Source organism: Silene latifolia, chromosome 11 (assembly GCF_048544455.1).
Source record: "Silene latifolia isolate original U9 population chromosome 11, ASM4854445v1, whole genome shotgun sequence".
In the NCBI taxonomy this organism is placed as follows: domain Eukaryota; kingdom Viridiplantae; phylum Streptophyta; class Magnoliopsida; order Caryophyllales; family Caryophyllaceae; genus Silene; species Silene latifolia.
Window position 1 is genome coordinate 22,535,976 of NC_133536.1, and position 19,444 is coordinate 22,555,419.

General features: G+C 37.6%; 2 protein-coding genes across 2 annotated transcripts; one reads left to right on the top strand and one right to left on the bottom strand.

Moving 5' to 3' along the window:
- Positions 1-1,435: 1,435 nt before the first annotated feature.
- On the bottom strand, positions 1,436-3,592 carry LOC141613219 (putative disease resistance protein RGA1). Its single transcript, XM_074431959.1, has 2 exons — positions 2,112-3,592; positions 1,436-1,907 (listed from the first exon to the last, which is right to left on the bottom strand). The coding sequence occupies exon 1, from the start codon at positions 3,424-3,426 to the stop codon at positions 2,482-2,484; it is 945 nt and encodes a 314-aa protein (XP_074288060.1). The 5' UTR covers positions 3,427-3,592; the 3' UTR covers positions 1,436-1,907; positions 2,112-2,481.
- A 3,780-nt stretch (positions 3,593-7,372) lies between these two features.
- Positions 7,373-13,346, top strand: LOC141613084 (uncharacterized). The gene is made up of 5 exons (XM_074431819.1): positions 7,373-7,597; positions 7,711-7,847; positions 8,163-8,218; positions 12,615-12,687; positions 12,848-13,346. Exons 1-4 carry the CDS (start codon positions 7,373-7,375, stop codon positions 12,668-12,670), a joined length of 474 nt encoding a protein of 157 aa, XP_074287920.1. The 3' UTR covers positions 12,671-12,687; positions 12,848-13,346.
- The last annotated feature ends 6,098 nt before the right edge of the window (positions 13,347-19,444 follow it).

The window sequence follows — 19,444 nt, forward strand, 5'->3', positions numbered from 1 at the left end:
CGAGTATGGGTCATTTTGGGTCGGGTCGCTTTTGAGTTAATGGCTAAAACACTTTAGTTAGTACTATTTTGATTATGAAATACTATTTTGCAAATTTAACTATTTATAAGGGATGATTGTAACAAATGAAACACTATTTGGTGTAAGTAACATTTATTGACTTAATACTTGACATTTTAGATTATTTTGGGTTACTTTAAGTCATTTTCAATAAGGTCAATTATGGGTCGGGTCATTTCGGGTCAGGTCATCTTGGGCCGGGTCAACATTAGGTCAACCAAGTTTCGGATCGGGTCTGGGTAGGGTCGGGTCAATTCGGATTTCGGGTCATATCAGTTCGCATGTTTGGGTCATTTTCAGGTCTCGGGTCAGCTTTGCCAAGTCTAGATGTAACAAGTCTTTTACTAGTTTTTACTTTCTAAACATATCTTGTCTCATCTATTCTATTTGACCCGTTTTAATTTTAAAACAGATATATTCGTTTTAGATAAGAATAGTGCAATATTTGGTGTGAAATGAAATAGTTTGGGAATGATACAAATAAGAGGATTACATAGAATTAGAAAGGGAAACACACAATTTAATCTGACGTGTAGTTAAGTTGAACAAAACTTAAAACCCGATTTTAAATGACCCAATTTTTTGAGATCATCAAATTTAAAACACAAATTTTCGTTTGTGACGGTCGATATCTGTCACAAGCTTGTGACGGGTCAAATAAAACCCACATGGGAGGATAAAAACAAATTATTTGTAATTTTCTATGTATTTTGGTTTTTGTCTTATCTACCATGTGGGTAATATTTGACCGTCCACAAGCTTGTGACGGATATATCTGTCACAAATGAAACCAATTGAATTAAAAATGACCCGAATTTTACTTTTAGTTAGTCATTTATTTCCAATTTGTTAACCTGTTCTTATCTACTTTCAGAAATCCCATTTGAAATGACCCAAACTTAGATCCTCTGTCCTCGTGATTAATGGATAGTGTGGAAACATAGGTAAAAACCCCAGGCCCCAACGAGGAATATACCATATCCCAAATGACACGATTTAAGACACACCCGAATTTCACCCAGAATCAGAAACTAACTTAATTCAATTGATCCGACCCAAAACGCATCTAACAATCAAACTGACTCATTTTGGAACCAAGTTACACAATATTATTGCCAGCTTTAGCTTGTGTATTTTCAGTAGTCGTCAGTTGAAAAGAGCAACAAGGGTACATTAGGCCATGTTTTATTGGACTGATAACCCTCTCTTTTGCTACTTGTGCTCTGTTGCACAGAAAGCCGGCAGTCATAAGTCGAGACTATTTAATCTCGGTGGCACTGGTGAATAAAGAACAAAACACACATGTAAGTCAGAAGACTCGGTCTCATAGTACAGGAGAAAGATTCAATTGCTCTCATAAGGAACCAATATAATGTATTGAATGAATATCCCTTGCAGTTTTACTCCCGGGAAATCCATAGTAATACCATAATTTCAGGACAAAAGCAAACATTTTATAATGTACACACATGTAGCAATATTTCTACTTGACTATCATTTCAAAAGATACAGACTAACAAATAATCCCTATGCCAAAAATCGCCATTAGAGACTAGAGAGTAGAAATAAGAATTCTAGGTATAAAGGTTAACTCATTTCATGATTCCTCCTGACGAACTTGTGCAACAGCTATCTCAGAATCTAACTTGTTCAGAAACTGCTCACTAACATGTTTAGCTACAGAGATCATGTCATGGATTACACTCGGATCCAGACCGGTCCCACGGCCACCACAACGGTTGGTTAGGCCACAAATATGACCTTTTCGGTTTACAGAAATGGAAATAGCTGAACTCATTTTGGGATTCTTCCTCTGCAGTTGCATCTAGTGTATAGTTTTTTCCCACCTAAACCAACATCAAAATTAGCATTCAAATAATGTACAAGCCAAACGAGAAATAATGAAGAGTTGAACAAACATCAAAATTAGCATTCTTCCTTCATCCTATTTATATTGTTCTCATTTGACTTTGGTCATCAACCAATGTCGACTATGGTAGCTAATATCATCAAATATATGAAGAGTTGCAATGGAAAATTAATTATGGAACCTTGGTGAATGTAATTAAGACGAACTGTGGATATGTCAAACTGTAGAAATTCGTCATCACTGACATCAATTTCCCAGCTGATCACTTGAAAATATAGCGTCAATGGCAATGACCTGAACTCGTGGTAATAGTAATCCTGTATCGCTCAGAGCAGCCTGCACAAACACAGGATGAGTTTAATCCATAAGCAGATGCTCCATTTAAGCTCTAACACCTAACTAGATGTAACAATATTGTTAGGATTACTTTCACACTGATAGACATACTCTCCAAGGCAGAAAGATGCTCCAACCATCCTCCCACTCTCTTAAGTTTAAGGCAATCATCAATGTTCAGGTATCGCAGGGAAGACAATAAACAGGTCGGAAACTCATTTACTTCTCCCAACCTCGCTCTCCATTGTCTCCTCATCCCTTATGAATATACTTACAAGAAATTGAGAGTACTCCATTGGCATTGATTCAGCCACTTCAATTTCAGATATGACAACAGCGGCTGATAACGAGGTGAGATGTTCGAGTTGCCGACATAAAGGAACAAACACCATCTTATTGCAACAGTGTATTCTGAGTATCTCTAGTAGAGGAAAACAGGGAGATGATACCCACTCTACTTGTCCTTCTGAGCTGCTCCTACTGTCATTAAAATGGACCACGAGAGACCCTAATTCTGATCTCCGCCACCACCCTTTTAACTTGGGCAACTCAAAAATCTGGAGGTAATCGAGGCAGGGAAAGAAGGATGATCCTTCACCCAAGACAAGTGTTTCTGAATCTTCATCCATGAAATCCTCCATATTCGGCAAATTCGAAATCTGTAGCGTTTTAAGGTGGGGAAGTTTCCCAATCTGCCAAGGCAGATAGAGCAACTCACTGCAATCTTTGATCTTCAAAGTGACAAGATTAGGGAAATCAAACAACGCCGAGTTATCCCCCCTCCCTGGCCATCTCGGTATTGTCTCACCATGATACCCATTCAACTCCAATGTCTTGATATCATGATGAGGCTCCATCTCTTCCAGCAGTGCTTGCTCAGACTCCTTGCTTCCATACTCCCTCCCGAGTCTAAAGTTAATGGCAATCGTCTCTAGGTGTTCTTTGCTCCTTAAATAGCCTCCCCCGCCTTGTTCTTCCTTCACAAATTTTGCATTTTTAAGTACTGCTATTTCAATCTTCAAATCCCCTTTCAATTTGTTCAGGTGTTTTAGGTCTACCAACCCATAAAACCATTGCTTTGAAGTTGAACTTCGTCGAGCACCAACCACAAATTGGCTTAGAGCTTGCAGATTGGTCAACATACCTATGCCTGCCGGCATTGGCACATATCTCAGTGCATCACAGCCAACTATATCTAAGGTGCTTAGATCAACTAGCTTGCTCACATCATCTGGCAATTGTTTTAAACTACTACAAGAATGTAAATCCAAAATTTGTAGATTAACTAGCTTTGTTATCGATTTGGGAAGAACTTCTAGATTGGTATTGTCTAACAAATGAAGGTCTAATTGGTATTATCAATTCATCGAACAAATCAATGTCTAATTTCACATCCTTGATAATACTAGAGATTTCCAATGGAATTTGCCAAGTACTGCGAAATGAGTTAATAACACATAAATTATCACCCTTTACAATTAACTTTGAGATTCCTAATTGTTTAACGGCTAAAACACCTTCTTTTAACTAGTACTTGGAGTACTTGTATTAGGTCATGAATCATTAATTAAGTCCGGCAACCCGTTAGTGCTAGTATATGGACCATTGGACCTAAAGTGGTCATAGTATAACCATTTGGACCTAAAGTGTGAGAGGGCATTCACTTAGCACGAATTCTCGTTTGTGATGTTTTTGCGTTATAATGGAATTTTAAAACGTGGCTATTTTATAATAAATAGTAGGGTTGAGCAAAAAAACAATTATCCAAATCGATCTGATATCCAATCCGATCCGAAGTTTTGGATATCCGAACCGAAAATTAAGTTTGGTTTGGATATCTGATCCAAAATCTTTGGTTTTGGTTTGGATATGGATATTAGAATTAAAATATTAGGATATCCGATCCGATCCGAAACTATAGTTTTCTAGTATAACTCCGAGAAATATAAAGTTTTATTTGGTATACAACTTAATTAATGTTTAAAATACTAGAAAAATATCTAAGTGGTATTTAAATTTTATGTCGGGAACATTGGAGTAAGAATACTAAATAAAATCATCATGTAAGGCTATGAATATAATCGTGTTTCAAACTTAATTTTAAAGTGAATTTAAAAGTATGGATATGCGATGGATATCCACGTCTGATCCGATTATTTTGGATACCCGAACATTAGATATCCGAACATTTGGATTGGATATTGGATATCTAATTTCAGGATTTCTAATATGGATATCTGATCCGAACTAGCACTTTGGATTTGATACTCGATCCGTACTCGGCCCTAATAAATATTTGTCATTTTATGTTCAAGATTAACTGATGATAACTTTGTATCATAAAGTAGATTCAAATTAATTTGCCTAATAATATAGGCATTCACTTCAGTATTATTATCGAGTTTCTATAATATAGCTCTGAACTGAACACTGGCCTGTACCAGCCCTTGAGAGTTTCTATAATATGATATGCGTGTTTCATGCTCCCTCCACTTTTAAATATATTTCATATTTTTTAAATATGAAAATTCATAAAATATTTCACTTTTCTTATTTTTGTCAATCATTCGTAGTTCTTATTAATTGTGATACCATTTTCTTTTTTTACTTTTATTTTTCACCGCATATATTGTGTAAGTACGTGTCAATTTGATATTGCTTATACAGTTATACATGTTATTATTAAACTAATTACTATAATTATTAGGCCATTTGTCGGGTGAGTGAGTGTTGATTTATGGGACTCGAGGTTGAATCCTAATTTTCGTTTAGGTTGAATTGGGACAACTAAATTTGTGTTCATGACTTCATGTATATCAACATTTCAACATTAATTCGACAAATTTTGGAATTTTATTGGAATATACTTTGTTATCTGTTTATGACATTTTATCAGATAAAAACAACATTTGCTAATTTTAACTAATAACACCTCATTAATCTTAGGAAAAATAAAAATAAATCAAATACTTTTGAAGATTTATAATCAATTATTAAGTTATAGGAATATTTCGATTTATGGTTATTCTATTTATCCTAATAATCAATTTACTTCGACATTGATCATTTACAAATGTTTCGGTATAAACGTTTCGGATGACAACGTTGGGTTTGGGATGGATTCAATAAGACTAATATCCAGCTATGTGTTATCCGACGGTCCAATTCAACCAAATCCTATCTGGATGAACCCCTGAATTAGGATCACATCCAAGTCTCTCGTAGAGTAACAGCTCACAAACCCAACTTTGTAAAGCTATTTCAAACAGGTTAATCGGGTATGGTCATTTCGAGTTTGAAGACTTCGTGTCGGGTTGGATTAGGCCAGTCAATTCAGATTCCGGTCCACTATTATTAAGTTATTTGTGAATAAGAATTCAATTTGCAACAATAAACACTCGGGTCGAGTTATACTGAATCAGATCAATTCGGGTTTAGGTCAGGTTCAGGTGTCGGGTTGGGTTATTCGGGGCGATCATTTGGATCAGACAATTTTGTTAAGTCGACTTGCGACCCGATACAACCCATGATTAGCACTCCAAGCTTACTATGAAATGATCCGAACAAATAACGACATGACTTGAACTCGACTCAATCCGAAAGGGTCGGTTAATCCGTTATGACCTGATCTCGTCATTTCAATATGATCCGTTTCGATCCAACTTGATTAGACCTAAAATTGACCCGATTAATTAACATCTCTGTCTAATCACTAATTCTCACTTTACACTATCTGTCTAAAATTATAGACGAGTCAAATATCACACCACCTTCATAATAAGACAAACAACAAGTGAGATATTATCATGTCTTATTATGTAAGTGATGACATATTTAAACCGTTTATACTTTAAACGAATATACCCAGTTGGTCATGTTTGAGACGGGCACGAATTAAATGTAACTAATGTAAGTGGCTCATAAGTTTGGGGCTTGAGGAGAGTATGGTGACGGAGAGGGCACAATGGAAGGAGATGATACATGTGGATTTTTAGTACTCCGTATTTGATGTTTTTTTGACATATTTAGTGTTTTTTATTTAATTTAAAGAAATTAAATTATTTATTCTTCTCTCCTTTATTACACTTTTTACTAACCACTTTCTTATAGATTTTACTTGGTTCATTCCGAATCCTTAATTCTATTTTGGTTTTTATAAAAGAAATCCGGAATTCAATTTTAAAACTCCTAAGTTTACCTTGACTTTCCATTACATTTTCGTTCTTCCTTTTTGTTTTTCATTTTCCCTTTTTTTATTCGCATTTTGAGGCGTGCGTTCACTCATAGACGGTTCAGAAGGATGATTTATGTCAGCCGATCCCAAATCATTTTGGGATTAAGGCTATGATGTTGTTGTAATCTAGGTAGCACCAAAACGGACACGGACACTGACACGACACGGACACGCGACACGGCATCACATGAAATTTAGGACACGGGACACGTCATTTAAATTTAATAAAGTATATATTTTATAGTTATTTATGTGTGATTTTAATTTTGAAAAAGTATTGAATATTAAATTTAAATAAGTGAAGGTAAAACTTAACGTTAATTTTAACTCATTCTCATTTTCAAAACCAAAAACCACCTGATAATCAATTTATTTCGACATCTCATTACTAGTCTAAAGAACATCATTTGCTCCCAATTCAACTTATTTCCCCAACAAATTCAACCATATAACAATTCACGCCATTTACCTTAAATTCAACTTGATTCCGTTTAAAGGTGTGTCCAAATACCATGGACACGGCTCAAAATACCATGGACACGTGTCGGACACGTGCCCAAATAAAAGATGAAAGTTAGACACGGTTTTACAAGTGTCCGACACGTTTTGACGTGTGTCCGGCGAGTGTCGTGTCCGACACAGGTGTCTGACACGGGAAGGCCGATTAGGAGGAGTGTCCGTGCTACCTAGGTTGTAATGTAAGCGGCTCCTATTAGACCACGTTAACTCTAGCCTGTCTCTATCACATAGCCTCTCTCTCGTTATTTTCGCGCGTTTCTGCAAATTCAACTGTTTATACTCTCTGTAAAGTATGAACATCATCATCATCATCATCATCACTCTCATATGCAAGTTTTCAACCTTCAAAAAATATGACAGCATTTAATATCCTTCGCCGTTCACGATATTCCCTTCTTCGTAATTCCCCCAAATTCAACCTTATTCTCCCCTCACTAAACTCTATTTTTTCCCGCCATTTTCATTCAGATGATTCAATTACCCCTAAATCATCACCCGAATCGCCTTCCAACGACATCGATAGGGTATCCGAACAGAATTCCTCACCCCAAGAACCGATTTCTGAACCTAGTGTTAGGGTTTGTTCAATTAAACCTGTAACTAGTGATGATAAAGTGGGTAAGGATGTGGTGATGAGTTTTTTACCGTTTCCGGCGTCGGAAAATGAGGGGGGGGGGGGTAAATGTAACAGGAGTTTAATGAGTCTGAGGTTTCTGATAATGTGATCAAAAGTTCGTGGTTGCCTGACCAAAGCGTTGGCCAAAATGAGCCGGTTATCTTAGATGATGTGAATCCAGGGATTAATCATTCCGATCAGCGTATTCGATTGTAAGTTGCCTGTTTGGTTGTTAATTTTCGTTCAAGTCGGATTTTATAAGTTCAGTTCAGTTCAAATAGTTCGAGTCTAGAAGAATTGACAAGAATCAATATCATATTTTTTTTTTTTAGGTTTATTCAAAATATGAAATTTGTTTGTTAATTTTATGTTTGATTTGATTGCCTATCTGCCTTCATTAGATGTTGTTAGGCTGCGAGTCAATTATCGCGGTCTAATTAGTTAGGTTTAACAGTTAGATTGGATAATAACCCCAAATTTTGCTTAATACTGAGAATGAGGGCTGAAATTTGACTGGTGTTTTTCAGGCCTGGCTTGTTCGGAGAAGAAGTTAATACGGTGCTTCGTGGTGGTATTGTGCCAGGTATAAATCGAGTTTCCAATTTTGCTATGTTGCATTATATGTATTGTTGACTGTTACTCCGTACTTCTGTTGAATTCGAGCATGATATACTTATTTGGTGAAGAAAGTTTGAGCCTTTGACAAAGCTGTAATACCTGAATGAAGAGGGATTTAGAGGTAGAAGTAAACTGGATAAAAAATTTGAGAACATAAGTTGCCAACCTGTGGTAAGAGGAATAGGCAAGAGCATAGTTTAAAACAGCGCACTTTGGTCGTGCCATGGTCTAGTGTGGCATTAGCCAAAATGCCCGGGTGCACCTTAAGTGCGCGTTATTGACAAGATGTAGTTAGCGAGGCGCACTACTATGCGATTTCAATAGTTTCCTCTCTTTTATGATACCCTTCACTTTGGCAGATTATCCCTGGTGTTTACTCCCTTACATTGTTAACCCTCCTGAAAAAGTCCAACCAAGGGAAATATTGCACAAATTTTGAAAAACTGAGTTTGTTTAAAAGCACATCCCGTGTCACTGAGGTGCGTGCATCCACTTCACGCCTTTTAAACTACAGGCAGAATATACCCGTGCAATGTTGGGCAACCGACAGTGGACTGTGGACCTAGGCATTAGATATGGAAAGCGTGGTGATTTCTGTATCATATCATTGTTACTGTAAGCTGATAGACCATTCAAGATGCTAGTAAACCTGTTGCAGCAATGAGCAATCTCGCTTACAAGCTTAAAAAACGCTGTTGAGAGAATGAACACATTGTCAGGCAAACTCAGTCCAGGTACCTAAAGCGTTTAAGATAGATAGCGACTCGACTTATCCTGCAAAGAGAAAATACTCTTGGGTGTATATAAGTCAGAACTTAATTACCTGGTACAATGGTAAACACAAATACAATGATAAAGACAAATACACAATAGAAATAAGAGTGGTCTACTCTGTATCTGATAACACTATTTTCTACTGGTGCACTTCAAGTGTTGAGATGTGTCGGATGAGGGGCCAGAAAGATGATCCAACCATCCTCCCACGCTCTTAAGTTGAGGGCAACTTGAGATGCGTAAGCTTCGCAGGGAAGACAATAAACAGGTCGGAAACTCCTCCACTTCTCCCAAACTCTCCATTCTCTTCTCGTCGAGTATACTAATATATAAAAGAAACACAGAGTACTCGATTGGCATTGATTTCAGCCACTCCAAGTCGCTGATGTGCAGCGTCTTCGATTTGGGACATGGCGTCAGTGGGTCATCACAAGGTGTGCAACTCATAGTTCTTCTGGAATCAAATATTTCGAGATCTTCGAGTCGCGGGCATAAAGGAACAAACATCATCTTTTCACAAGAATTTATAAGGAGATCCTTTAGCAGAGGAAAACAGGGAGATGATACCCACTCTACATGTCCTTCTGGGCGACTCCCACTGTCATTAAGATGGACCACGAGGGACCCTAATTCTGATCTCCGCCACCACCCTTTTAACTTAGGCAACATAGAAATCGTGAGTTTCTGGAGGCAGGGAAAGAAGGATGATCCTTCACCCGAGACAAGTGTTTCTGAGTCTTCATCCATGAAATACTCCACATTCGGCAAATTCCAAATATCGAGCGTTTTAAGGCAGGGAAGTTTGCCAATCTGCCAAGGCAGATAGAGCAACTGACTGCAATCTTGGATCTGTAAAGTGTAAAGATTAGGAAAATCGAACAACACCGAGCTATCCCTCCTCCCTGGCCATCTCGGTATTGTCTCACCGAGATACCCTTCCAACTCCAATGCTTTGACATCATGATGTGGCTCCATCTCCTCCAGCAATGTTTGCTCAGACCCCTGCTTTCATACTCCTCTCCGCGTCTAAAGTTAATTACAATCTTTTCTAGGTGTTCCTTACTCCTTAAGTAGCCTCCACCACCATGTTCTTCCTTCACAAATTTTGCATTTTTAAGTACTGCTATTTCAATCTTCAAATCCCCTTTCAATTTGTTCAGGTGCTTTAGGTCTACCAACCCATAAAACCATTGCTTTGAAGTTGAACTTGGTCGAGCACCAACCACAAATTGGCATAGAGTTTTGAGATTGGTCAACATACCTATGGCTGCCGGCATTGGCATATATCTCAGTGCGTCACAGCCAACTATATCTAAGGTGATTAGATCAACTAGCTTGCTCACATCATCTGGCAATTGTTTTAAACTGTTGCAAGAATGTAAATCCAAAATTTGTAGATTAACTAGCTTTGTTATCGATTTGGGAAGAACTTCTAGATTGGTATTGTATGAGAGGTCTAAACTCCTCAGATGCAACAATTGACCTATTGATTCTGGTAGACTCTTGGCCTCCGAATAACTCAAATCTAAGAACCTTAAGCATGTCCATTTCGGTATTGATTTACTTGCTAGTAATTCGTCCACTCTACCCATAAGTTGAAGACATGTACGAACATGGGTATAATTGAAGATGTGATGTGCTTGAGGGTTGCTCACAAAAAAGAGATGGCGAACTCATTTACTCACATTAGAAGTATTAAAACTGAACCTACAAATCTCTTCCCCTGCTACTTTTTCAGCAATATCATGCAAGAGATCATGTATCTTAAATAACACAATCTCCCCGAACTCATCCTCGAGTAAATCTTGGAAAAAACACCTTTGAAGCAATATTAGAAAGTAGCCCTCGCCCAAATTTTCCGAGTTAATGTAGCCTTGTGCCATCCAAAGCCGAATTAACATTTTCTTACAAATCATCCAATCCTTGGGAAAGATAGCACATTAGGGAAAACAAGACTTCAAGGAAGGGTTAAGTTGATTGTAACTTGCCATCAGTATGCGGGTTAGTCTATCTAACCCTTTGTCGTGAAATGACAGCCACTTAGACTTGGATTGACCACGCAAAAGACTTCCTACCACTCTAATAGCAAGCGGGACATTGATGCACTTTTTAACAATCTCTTTGCCAAGTTTAACCGATTCATCATCATCTCTTTGTACTGCTTGAAATGCCATCCTTTTAAACAAATGCCATTACTCATGTTCTGACAAACCTTGGAGCACATGAACTCTATCACCCGCAATCATTTGGGCAGTTGTTTTCGAGCGTGTAGTTACAATTATCCAACCCCCCCTTCCGCCAACCTTCAAAAACCCTTCAAACCGCTGCCATTCATCATAACTTTCAGTCCACACATCATCTAACACGTGCAAAAACTTTTTGCCTCCTAATTGCCTCTTAATTTCATGATGTATCTCCTCCAAAGACATTTTATCATCAATGGATGATCCTTTCACCACCTTCCCTAAATGTCCTTTCAAGTCCAACTGTTCATCCTGATCAGCAATGCATGTCCACCTCTTCAGTTCGAATGCCTCATTGATCCTAGGATCGTTATACACAAGTTGGGCAAGAGCGGTTTTTCCCACGCCTCCCATGCCCACAATGGCAAGAAAAGAAACAGGTGGATGATCAACATTAACAGAACCCAACAAAACACCTATAATCTCCTCCACATCTTCCTCCCTCCCGATGATTTGATCACACAAAAAAGAAGTCGTCTCCTCCTTTGTAAATTTCAGAGGCTTAAAGTCAACCTTAAAACTAAACTTATCACTCTTAGTGGCAATTTTGTTCAACCTTTCGTTAACCATTTTGACTTTACTCGAAAGTCTGTGAGTAAGAAGCTTAAAGCGAGAAAAAAAGGATTTCACCTTGCTGCGTTTGAGTTGCTTCTGCTTTGCAAGAGTGAGGAACTCATCTAACACATCATCAGCATCGTAAACAGCATCTTTGAGCTCTTGAATGTAATTCTTCTCCTGGGAGTTAAGCGAGTCCTGCTTGGCATCAGCATCCATAAGAACAGCTCTGACGGTTTCCACTGTGTTTAGGAGGTCATCAAGCTGGGATTTGCAGTAAGAAATAGAGCATACTGAGTGCATCTGAAGCAAAGTTTGGATAGCACCAAGTATAACTTGAACTAAAGACAACGTATTTGACAGGTCCATGATTGTGGGAAAGGAATGATCTCTCTGAGTTTTTAATTTTTTTAATTTTATGTTTGTAAATGCAGAAAGTGTTAGGATTACAAAGTCCAAGTAAGTAATGAAGATGGAAGATTAGTAACCACATGTTTGGCAGATTAGTAAGCACATCACGCGTGAGTTGACTTCGTAAAGACTTTGTCATTGATATGTCAATGAGCTTAGGACTGGAGTTGGGTTTTTAATTTAATTTGGAAAAAGACTCCCAAAATTGTATCATTATATCTTTTATGACAAAAACACATGGTCGAATCTCACTTTTGCAGCGCTTCGGCTACTGCAATTTTTGCTCTTGCGCCTTGCGGCGAATCATGATGTTTGCTCTATTACATGATCACATATGAAAATGTGAAAATAACATTTACAAAATGACCCTATCTTCAGCTTCATGGAGCTTCCTCTTCCAAATGATATGGCATTTATTGGAGAAATTGGCCTAGGTGGCGAGCTTATCACGGTGAGCATTTACAGTTTGATATATTCCTCGTTTATTAAGAGTAGTTACTTAGCGCTTAATGTCACATTATTTATAGGGGTCAACTGCGAGAATTCCTCCTGTCATAATTTTTGTTGTCAGGATATGTTGGGTTCAATCTAAAGCCATCATTCAATTGCAGGTTCCGAAAATAGAAGAGTGTTAATACATTGGCTAAACTTGGGTACAAGACGTGTGTCGTTCCTGAGTCTGCTGTGAAAGCTCTAGAGGGTCTCAGCTCTAAAATTCAGATCATCGGATGCAAGAACTTGAAACAAGTCATTGATAAGGTGTTCCAGAGACTAGAGTGGCTACAACCTTGCTCTGTTTCACCATTGTAACTCACTGTTCACCCCTTTAGATTGTAAGATTAGGTTAAATATATGGATAATTATGGACTGATGCATCTCAAGGTTTGTTTTGGTCCAGCAAGGGAATTTCGGGGCAAGGAAGGTCATCCCCTGACTATATTTCACTGTGGTAAAATTTTGTAAATGTTTAATGCCCTCATGTATCCGGATAATTTTGTAATTGTGTCCTGCAGTGTCCGGATAATTTTGTACTTATGTCCTGCAGTATCCGAGTTATTTTGAAATTATGTCCTACTGTATCCGAATAATTTTGTAATTATATCCCCTATTATATCCAGATATTTTTGTAATTATGTTAACACTACTTTCTAATTCTGCCATTTGATTATCGCGTTTAGTGAAGCTCGGTTATTTCAATTGTTTCGATAGAAAAGAGCAGTAAGGATCCTTTGTTCCACTTTTTGTCCCATTATATATGTCACTCCACTCACTTTTTGACACATCACTTGTTCCAAAATAAAATATTGCAATAATTATATTATCAATAGGTCTTGGTATAGACGGGTGGGGCGAACAAACGGGTAAAGACCTCTAATAAAATGGGTAGGGGGACAAGGTGGGACACCCCCCATGTGCTTCCCACTTTATGGCAAATGGGTATTTTGTGAGGGAAAATGGTATCCGTCTATACGTATAGACGGATAGTGTCCGTCTATAATGAGAATTTGTGTTATATTATTTTGTTAATGTATTAGAATGTGATTAGAGTGGGACACCAAATGGAACAGAGGGAGAAACGTAGAGAAAGGAAGGTAGAATATGGTTTTAAGACTTGAACTCTGGCATCACAAATTCTTGTTTGTGACGGACGCTATCCGTCACAAACAAGAGACGGGGCGAATCGATACCATATTGTGTTAAATGGGCCGGATTGTACAATTGTGTGGGGCTACTTTTTAATATAAAAAATTTGGGTATAATTTGAGTGGGAAACATGAAGTACATTGGCATTAAATGCATACATGCATGAATTACACCACCCCATCAAGCTTTACGTCAAAATTAATCTATCACTGTCTTCACCATGCTTTCCCACTCAAATCAACCCTAAAAATAATTCAAATTATTTCTCACAATCTTCATCTTCTCCTCACAAATCTTCATAATTCTTATCAAATTTTCATAGCTTTCTTACAATCATAATCATTGATTAAAATTTGACTCACCAAACCATGGCCTTAGACGAGAACTCGGCAATGGAGGATGATAATAATCAACAAATTGTTGATTTCGAGACTGCTCATCTTGAACCGGAAACTGGTAATGTTGAGACCGTTGATGGTGAATTATTTGATGGTAAAGACGATGATTTTCCGACGATGTTGATGAGCAAAGGTTTTTTTTTACTTTGTTTTGATGTTCTTTATGATTTTTTTGGACGATATGCAATAATCAACAAACTATTTCTATTTTGTATGTTCTTGATGATTTTGTATGTTCTTAATGAGTTTTTTTGACGATTAATGTGTTCTTGATGAGTTTTTTAGACGATTTAGGTCAATTTTTTATATAAAGCATTGTATCTATTAAGTTGTTATTCATAGTTGTGTTCATTTGAAGATTTACTAGAACATTTTATTGTAGATTTTTATGTGTTCATTTGAAGATTTACAGTTTTTATTTGTTCATTTGCAGATTTACAGATTTATTGTATATTTTTTTAGACGATTTATGTGTTCATTTGAAGATTTTCAGATTTTAGGTCAATTTTGTATATTCAGGTCAATCTTTAGATGAATAATGGTAGCTGCATAAGCAGATGTCTCGTTCATGAGATTGTTCAATTTGTTAAGCTTTTGCTCATGAGTTACAGAATGAGCATATTTTTCATGTGAAAGACAGACATCTGATGTTATTGTGTTGAAGCTGAAGATTACCTGTGTATAAGTTAACATCAGCTAACCTTATTAAAGAAGCACAAATGCGTTTGCAACAAACTATCACTCCACGTCATAGTGTCACCATTTTAGGGCTCAGTGTTATGACTTCATGACTTCAGATTATCATAACACAACAATATGTTAGCATTGTGTATTGTACACTGTCACCATTTTTGACATCAGTGTTACCATTTTAACCAAAGCCAGTTATTTTGTGTATCTTGTCATAGATATTAGTCTTTAAACTGTAAATGGTGACATTATTAGTAAAGTTGGTTACATTCCAAGTTACTGTTAAAATGTGACCATGATAGTTATGATATGTAGACGTTTTATTAAGAAACGTCACATCAAGTTGTGTCTATTTTCAACTTATAATGGTGACACACTGACTTAATATGGTTACCTTCTGATGTACTATTAAAATGTCACCATTATAGTTGTGATTGTAGTTGTTTTCGTATGAAACTTGAGAGCATTTTTAAACTTAAAATGGTGACATTATAGATAAACTTGGTTACATTCCGGGTTACTGTTAAAATGTGACCATCATATTCATTGTATGTAGACGTCTTAAGCTTATAATCTTCACGTTATAGTGTCACCATTTTAGGGTTCAATGTTCTGACTTTATGACTTAAGATTATCATCTTTCATATATGTTAGCATTGTCTATTGTACACTGTCACCATTTTAGACTTCAGTGTTACCTTTTTAGCCAAAGCTACTTATTTTGTGTATCTTGTCATAGATAGTCTGTAAACTGTAAATGGTGACATTATGAGTAAATTTGGTTACACTCCAAGTTACTGTTAAAATGTTACCATGACAGCTATTGTATGTAGACGTTTTAGCTAATAATAGTTATGATATGTAGACGTTTAATTAAGAGACGTGACAGCAAGTTGTGTGTGTTTACAACTTAGAATGGTGACACTGTTAAACCGTCACCATTATAAGTTGATTTGAAGTTGTTTTAGTATGAAACGTGAGAGTATTTTCAAAGTTTAAATGGTGACATTATAACTAAACTTGGTTACATTCCGGGGAACTGTTCAAATGTAACCATGATAGTTATGGTATGTAGGCGTTTTAAGGTAATAATCTATAAACTTAAATAGGTGACAGTTTGAGTAAAGTTGGCTACATTCTGATAAATTGTTACAATGTGACCATGATAGCTTGATATGTAGACGTTTTAGACTGCAACGTGACAGCAATATTGTGTGTTCAAAAACTAAAAAATGGTGATAGTTTGACTAAAGTTGGATACATCCTGTTTTAGTCTTAAATGTGACCATGATAGTATGATAAGTAGATGTTTTAGTTAGAAACGTGACAGCATGTTCTGTATGTTTACAACTTAAAATGGTGACAATCTGACTAAATATGATTACCTTTTTATGTACTACAAAAATGTTACCATTTTATTTGTGATATGTAGTTGTTTTAGTCTCAAAGGTGACCGCATATTTAGTCTGAAATGTGACCAATGCTTATATTATCTTATTATAGGTACTGATTTATCAGGTTGTTTACTTGGAATAAAAGCTAGAAAATGGGAACACATCTTCAGCTTGTATAAGAAACATTCGCAATTGAAGGGATTTAGTATCAAGAAATCAACATCTCGTAGGGCCGACGTGAAAGGCAGGCCGCTGATTGAGAAATACTTCAGGTGCTCTTGCGAAGGTGTACATGCGAATGATAACCAAGTCAGTACTAGAAATGTGAGGAATGCAGCAATTACTCGCTGTAAGTGCGAAGCCTTTGTTAGGACACAAGTAAACAGTGATGGATCATGGGTGGTAGTTCAGCATGTGGCCGAACATAATCACCCTTTCACACCCGTCCAGTGGCAGCATCATCATAGGTCGGAGCGCAAGATCACAGAAGCGGAGGGTGAGCTGATTAAGGCAATGACTGAAGCGCATGTTCCTCCTTCAGTACAATTTAGGGTTGCTGCTGCGGCGGCGGCTGGGGGTGATGCGTTTGTCGGCCACACAAAGCGAGACCATATTAATTATGTTCACAGATTAAAGATGAAATCAATTGAAGGTGGCGATGCAGCCACTTTAATCAACCTCATGACTAAAAGGCAAGCGGAGGAGCCGGGGTTCTTTTTCCGAGTTCAGTTTGACGGAAAAGGAAGATTAAGTAATCTATTCTGGCGGGATGCGATGATGAGAGAGGACTATTTGTTGTACGGAGATGTTAAAATATTTGACACGACATATCGCACCAATAGGTACAATCTCATCTGTGGAGCCTTTGTTGGTATTTATAACCATTGGTCGAATGTCATGTTTGGTTGTGCTTTCCTGTCGAACGAGAGGGAAGAATCATTCGAGTGGTTGTTCAATGTTTTCAACGAATCCATGGGTGACGATGTTCGTCCCATATCGATCTTCACTGACCAAGACCAAGCAATAGCAAACGCCATTGAAACGGTATGACTGATTTTGTATACTTTGCATACTGTCACCGTTTTAGACTTCAGTGTTACCTTTTTAACCAAAGCTATTTTATTTATCTTGTCATATATATTAGTCTTTAAACTGTAAATGGTGACATTAGGACTACAGTGGGTCACATTTCGGGTTACATTTAAAACGTGACCATAATAAGCATGATATGTAGCCGTTTTAGGTAACAATATTTAAACTTAAAATGGTGACAGTATGACCAAAGTTGGGGTTACTTTCTGATATACTGTTAAAATGTGACCATGATAGTCATGATATGTACACGCTGTAATAAGAAACGTGACAGCAAGTTTGTGTGTGTTTACAACTGCTGACAGGTTTATCAACATTTGTGTCTAATACTTTATCCGTTAAACTGGTGACAGGTTTATCCACAAACGAGACATCGTCTGTGTCAGTGGCACATTCAACAAAACGCCATTTCTCACTTCGGGAAGTTAAAGGGTGATCGTCCGTTCCAGAACCTATTCAACAAATGCCTCCATGGTTGCTACAGTGAGACTGAGTTTGAGGAGACTTGGCACAAAATGTTGACAGAATATGGGTTAGTGAACCATTCATGGTTTAAGAGATAGTACAAACATAGAGCTAAATGGAGCACTGCCTTGAACAATCAATTCTTTTCAGCCGGGATTCTATCGTCCCAAAGGAGTGAGAGCACAAACCATGCGATGGGCTTCCAAGCTTCTAAAACCACTTCCGTCACTGAATTCTTTCAGATATTTGAAAACACGGTCAAAAGATGGCGAGGTGAGGAAGAGCGTAAAGAATTCAATGGCATACGATCTACACCATCCTCTGTGTACCCTCTAGTGGATTTGTTACTACATGCATCTCAGGTTTACACATTGGAACTGTTTCGGGTCTTTGAGAAAGAGTTTGCGCTTGCCATGGGTACTCGTGCTGTTATCCTTCCGATTGATGACCCTGAGGTGTTGTTGTATCGTGTTTCCCCTGCGAGCCACGATGAGAACGACCACCACGTGACTTATGATTGCAAGAACAACCTAACAGAATGTACGTGCCGAAACTTCCAGGTTAAGGGTATGCTTTGCAGTCACATCATCCGTGTCCTACACATGCATTCTGTTGTTGAGATACCGGACAGGTACATACTACGTAGATGGACCAAATTTTCAAAGACTACAGTTTGGGAGAGGCTCCTCCCAAGCGACATACGCAGAACTGCCGCTCATGACGCCATCAATTGGCGTCGTTCAATGTTGACGGCTATGAACTACCTCATCACTAAATCTCAGAATTTATCTGATGCAAGAGCTGTCGTGGATAAACTGTTTATTAAAGCGAATGAGAAGGTGGAATTGTTGCTTGCTAAGCTTAATATGGAGGAAGATCAACCAACTGTAGAAGTGTCTGTGCCTGTGCCTCCAATTCTTGACCCTATACGTTGTACAACAAAGGGTCGAAGTCAACGGAAAAAAAGGAACATGGGGACAAGGAAGAAGGCCCGGAAAGGGTCTGATGGTGGTGCAGGGGAGAGTACTATGTACGTCGCTGTGCCGCGTCTGCTATGATATTTTATCTACGCCTCAATCCCGAGTGTGTTTCTACTAATGTGGTCGTAACCGGTTAATGTCACCAAGGCAATGGCGTAATGTGGCCCTTTTTTATTTGTATGTTCCTGTTGTTTAAATGCCTGTTATTTGGGTGCACTTAAAACCTAATTGAGGCGGATTACTGTTTACAATCTGAATTGCTTATTTTGCTGTTTAAATGTATGCGTATTTTGCTCCACATGTGATCATTGTTGTCATTGTTTGCTAAATATGTTACCCTTTTAACAAACAAATTTTCACATAAATGGTAACATCAGTACCTATGACGATAATAAGTTCTGGTTAAAAGGATAACAGTGAACTATAAAATGGTCACATTATAAAATTGATAAAGTGACTAACCACGATGTCTTTACACATGTTATAAAACACAAATGTTATAATTTTAAGGTATAATGTGAGCCTTTTACCTTACTTAAACATGG

Excerpts from the sequence above, each read along its gene's own strand:
- LOC141613219 (XM_074431959.1), bottom strand. The coding sequence starts at position 3,426 with ATGCCGGCAGGCATAGGTATGTTGACCAATCTGCAAGCTCTAAGCCAA.
- LOC141613084 (XM_074431819.1), top strand. The coding sequence starts at position 7,373 with ATGACAGCATTTAATATCCTTCGCCGTTCACGATATTCCCTTCTTCGT. Across the intron at positions 7,848-8,162 it reads TCCGATCAGCGTATTCGATT|GCCTGGCTTGTTCGGAGAAG; the intron begins GTAAGTTGCCTG and ends GGTGTTTTTCAG. Across the intron at positions 8,219-12,614 it reads TCGTGGTGGTATTGTGCCAG|CTTCATGGAGCTTCCTCTTC; the intron begins GTATAAATCGAG and ends CCCTATCTTCAG.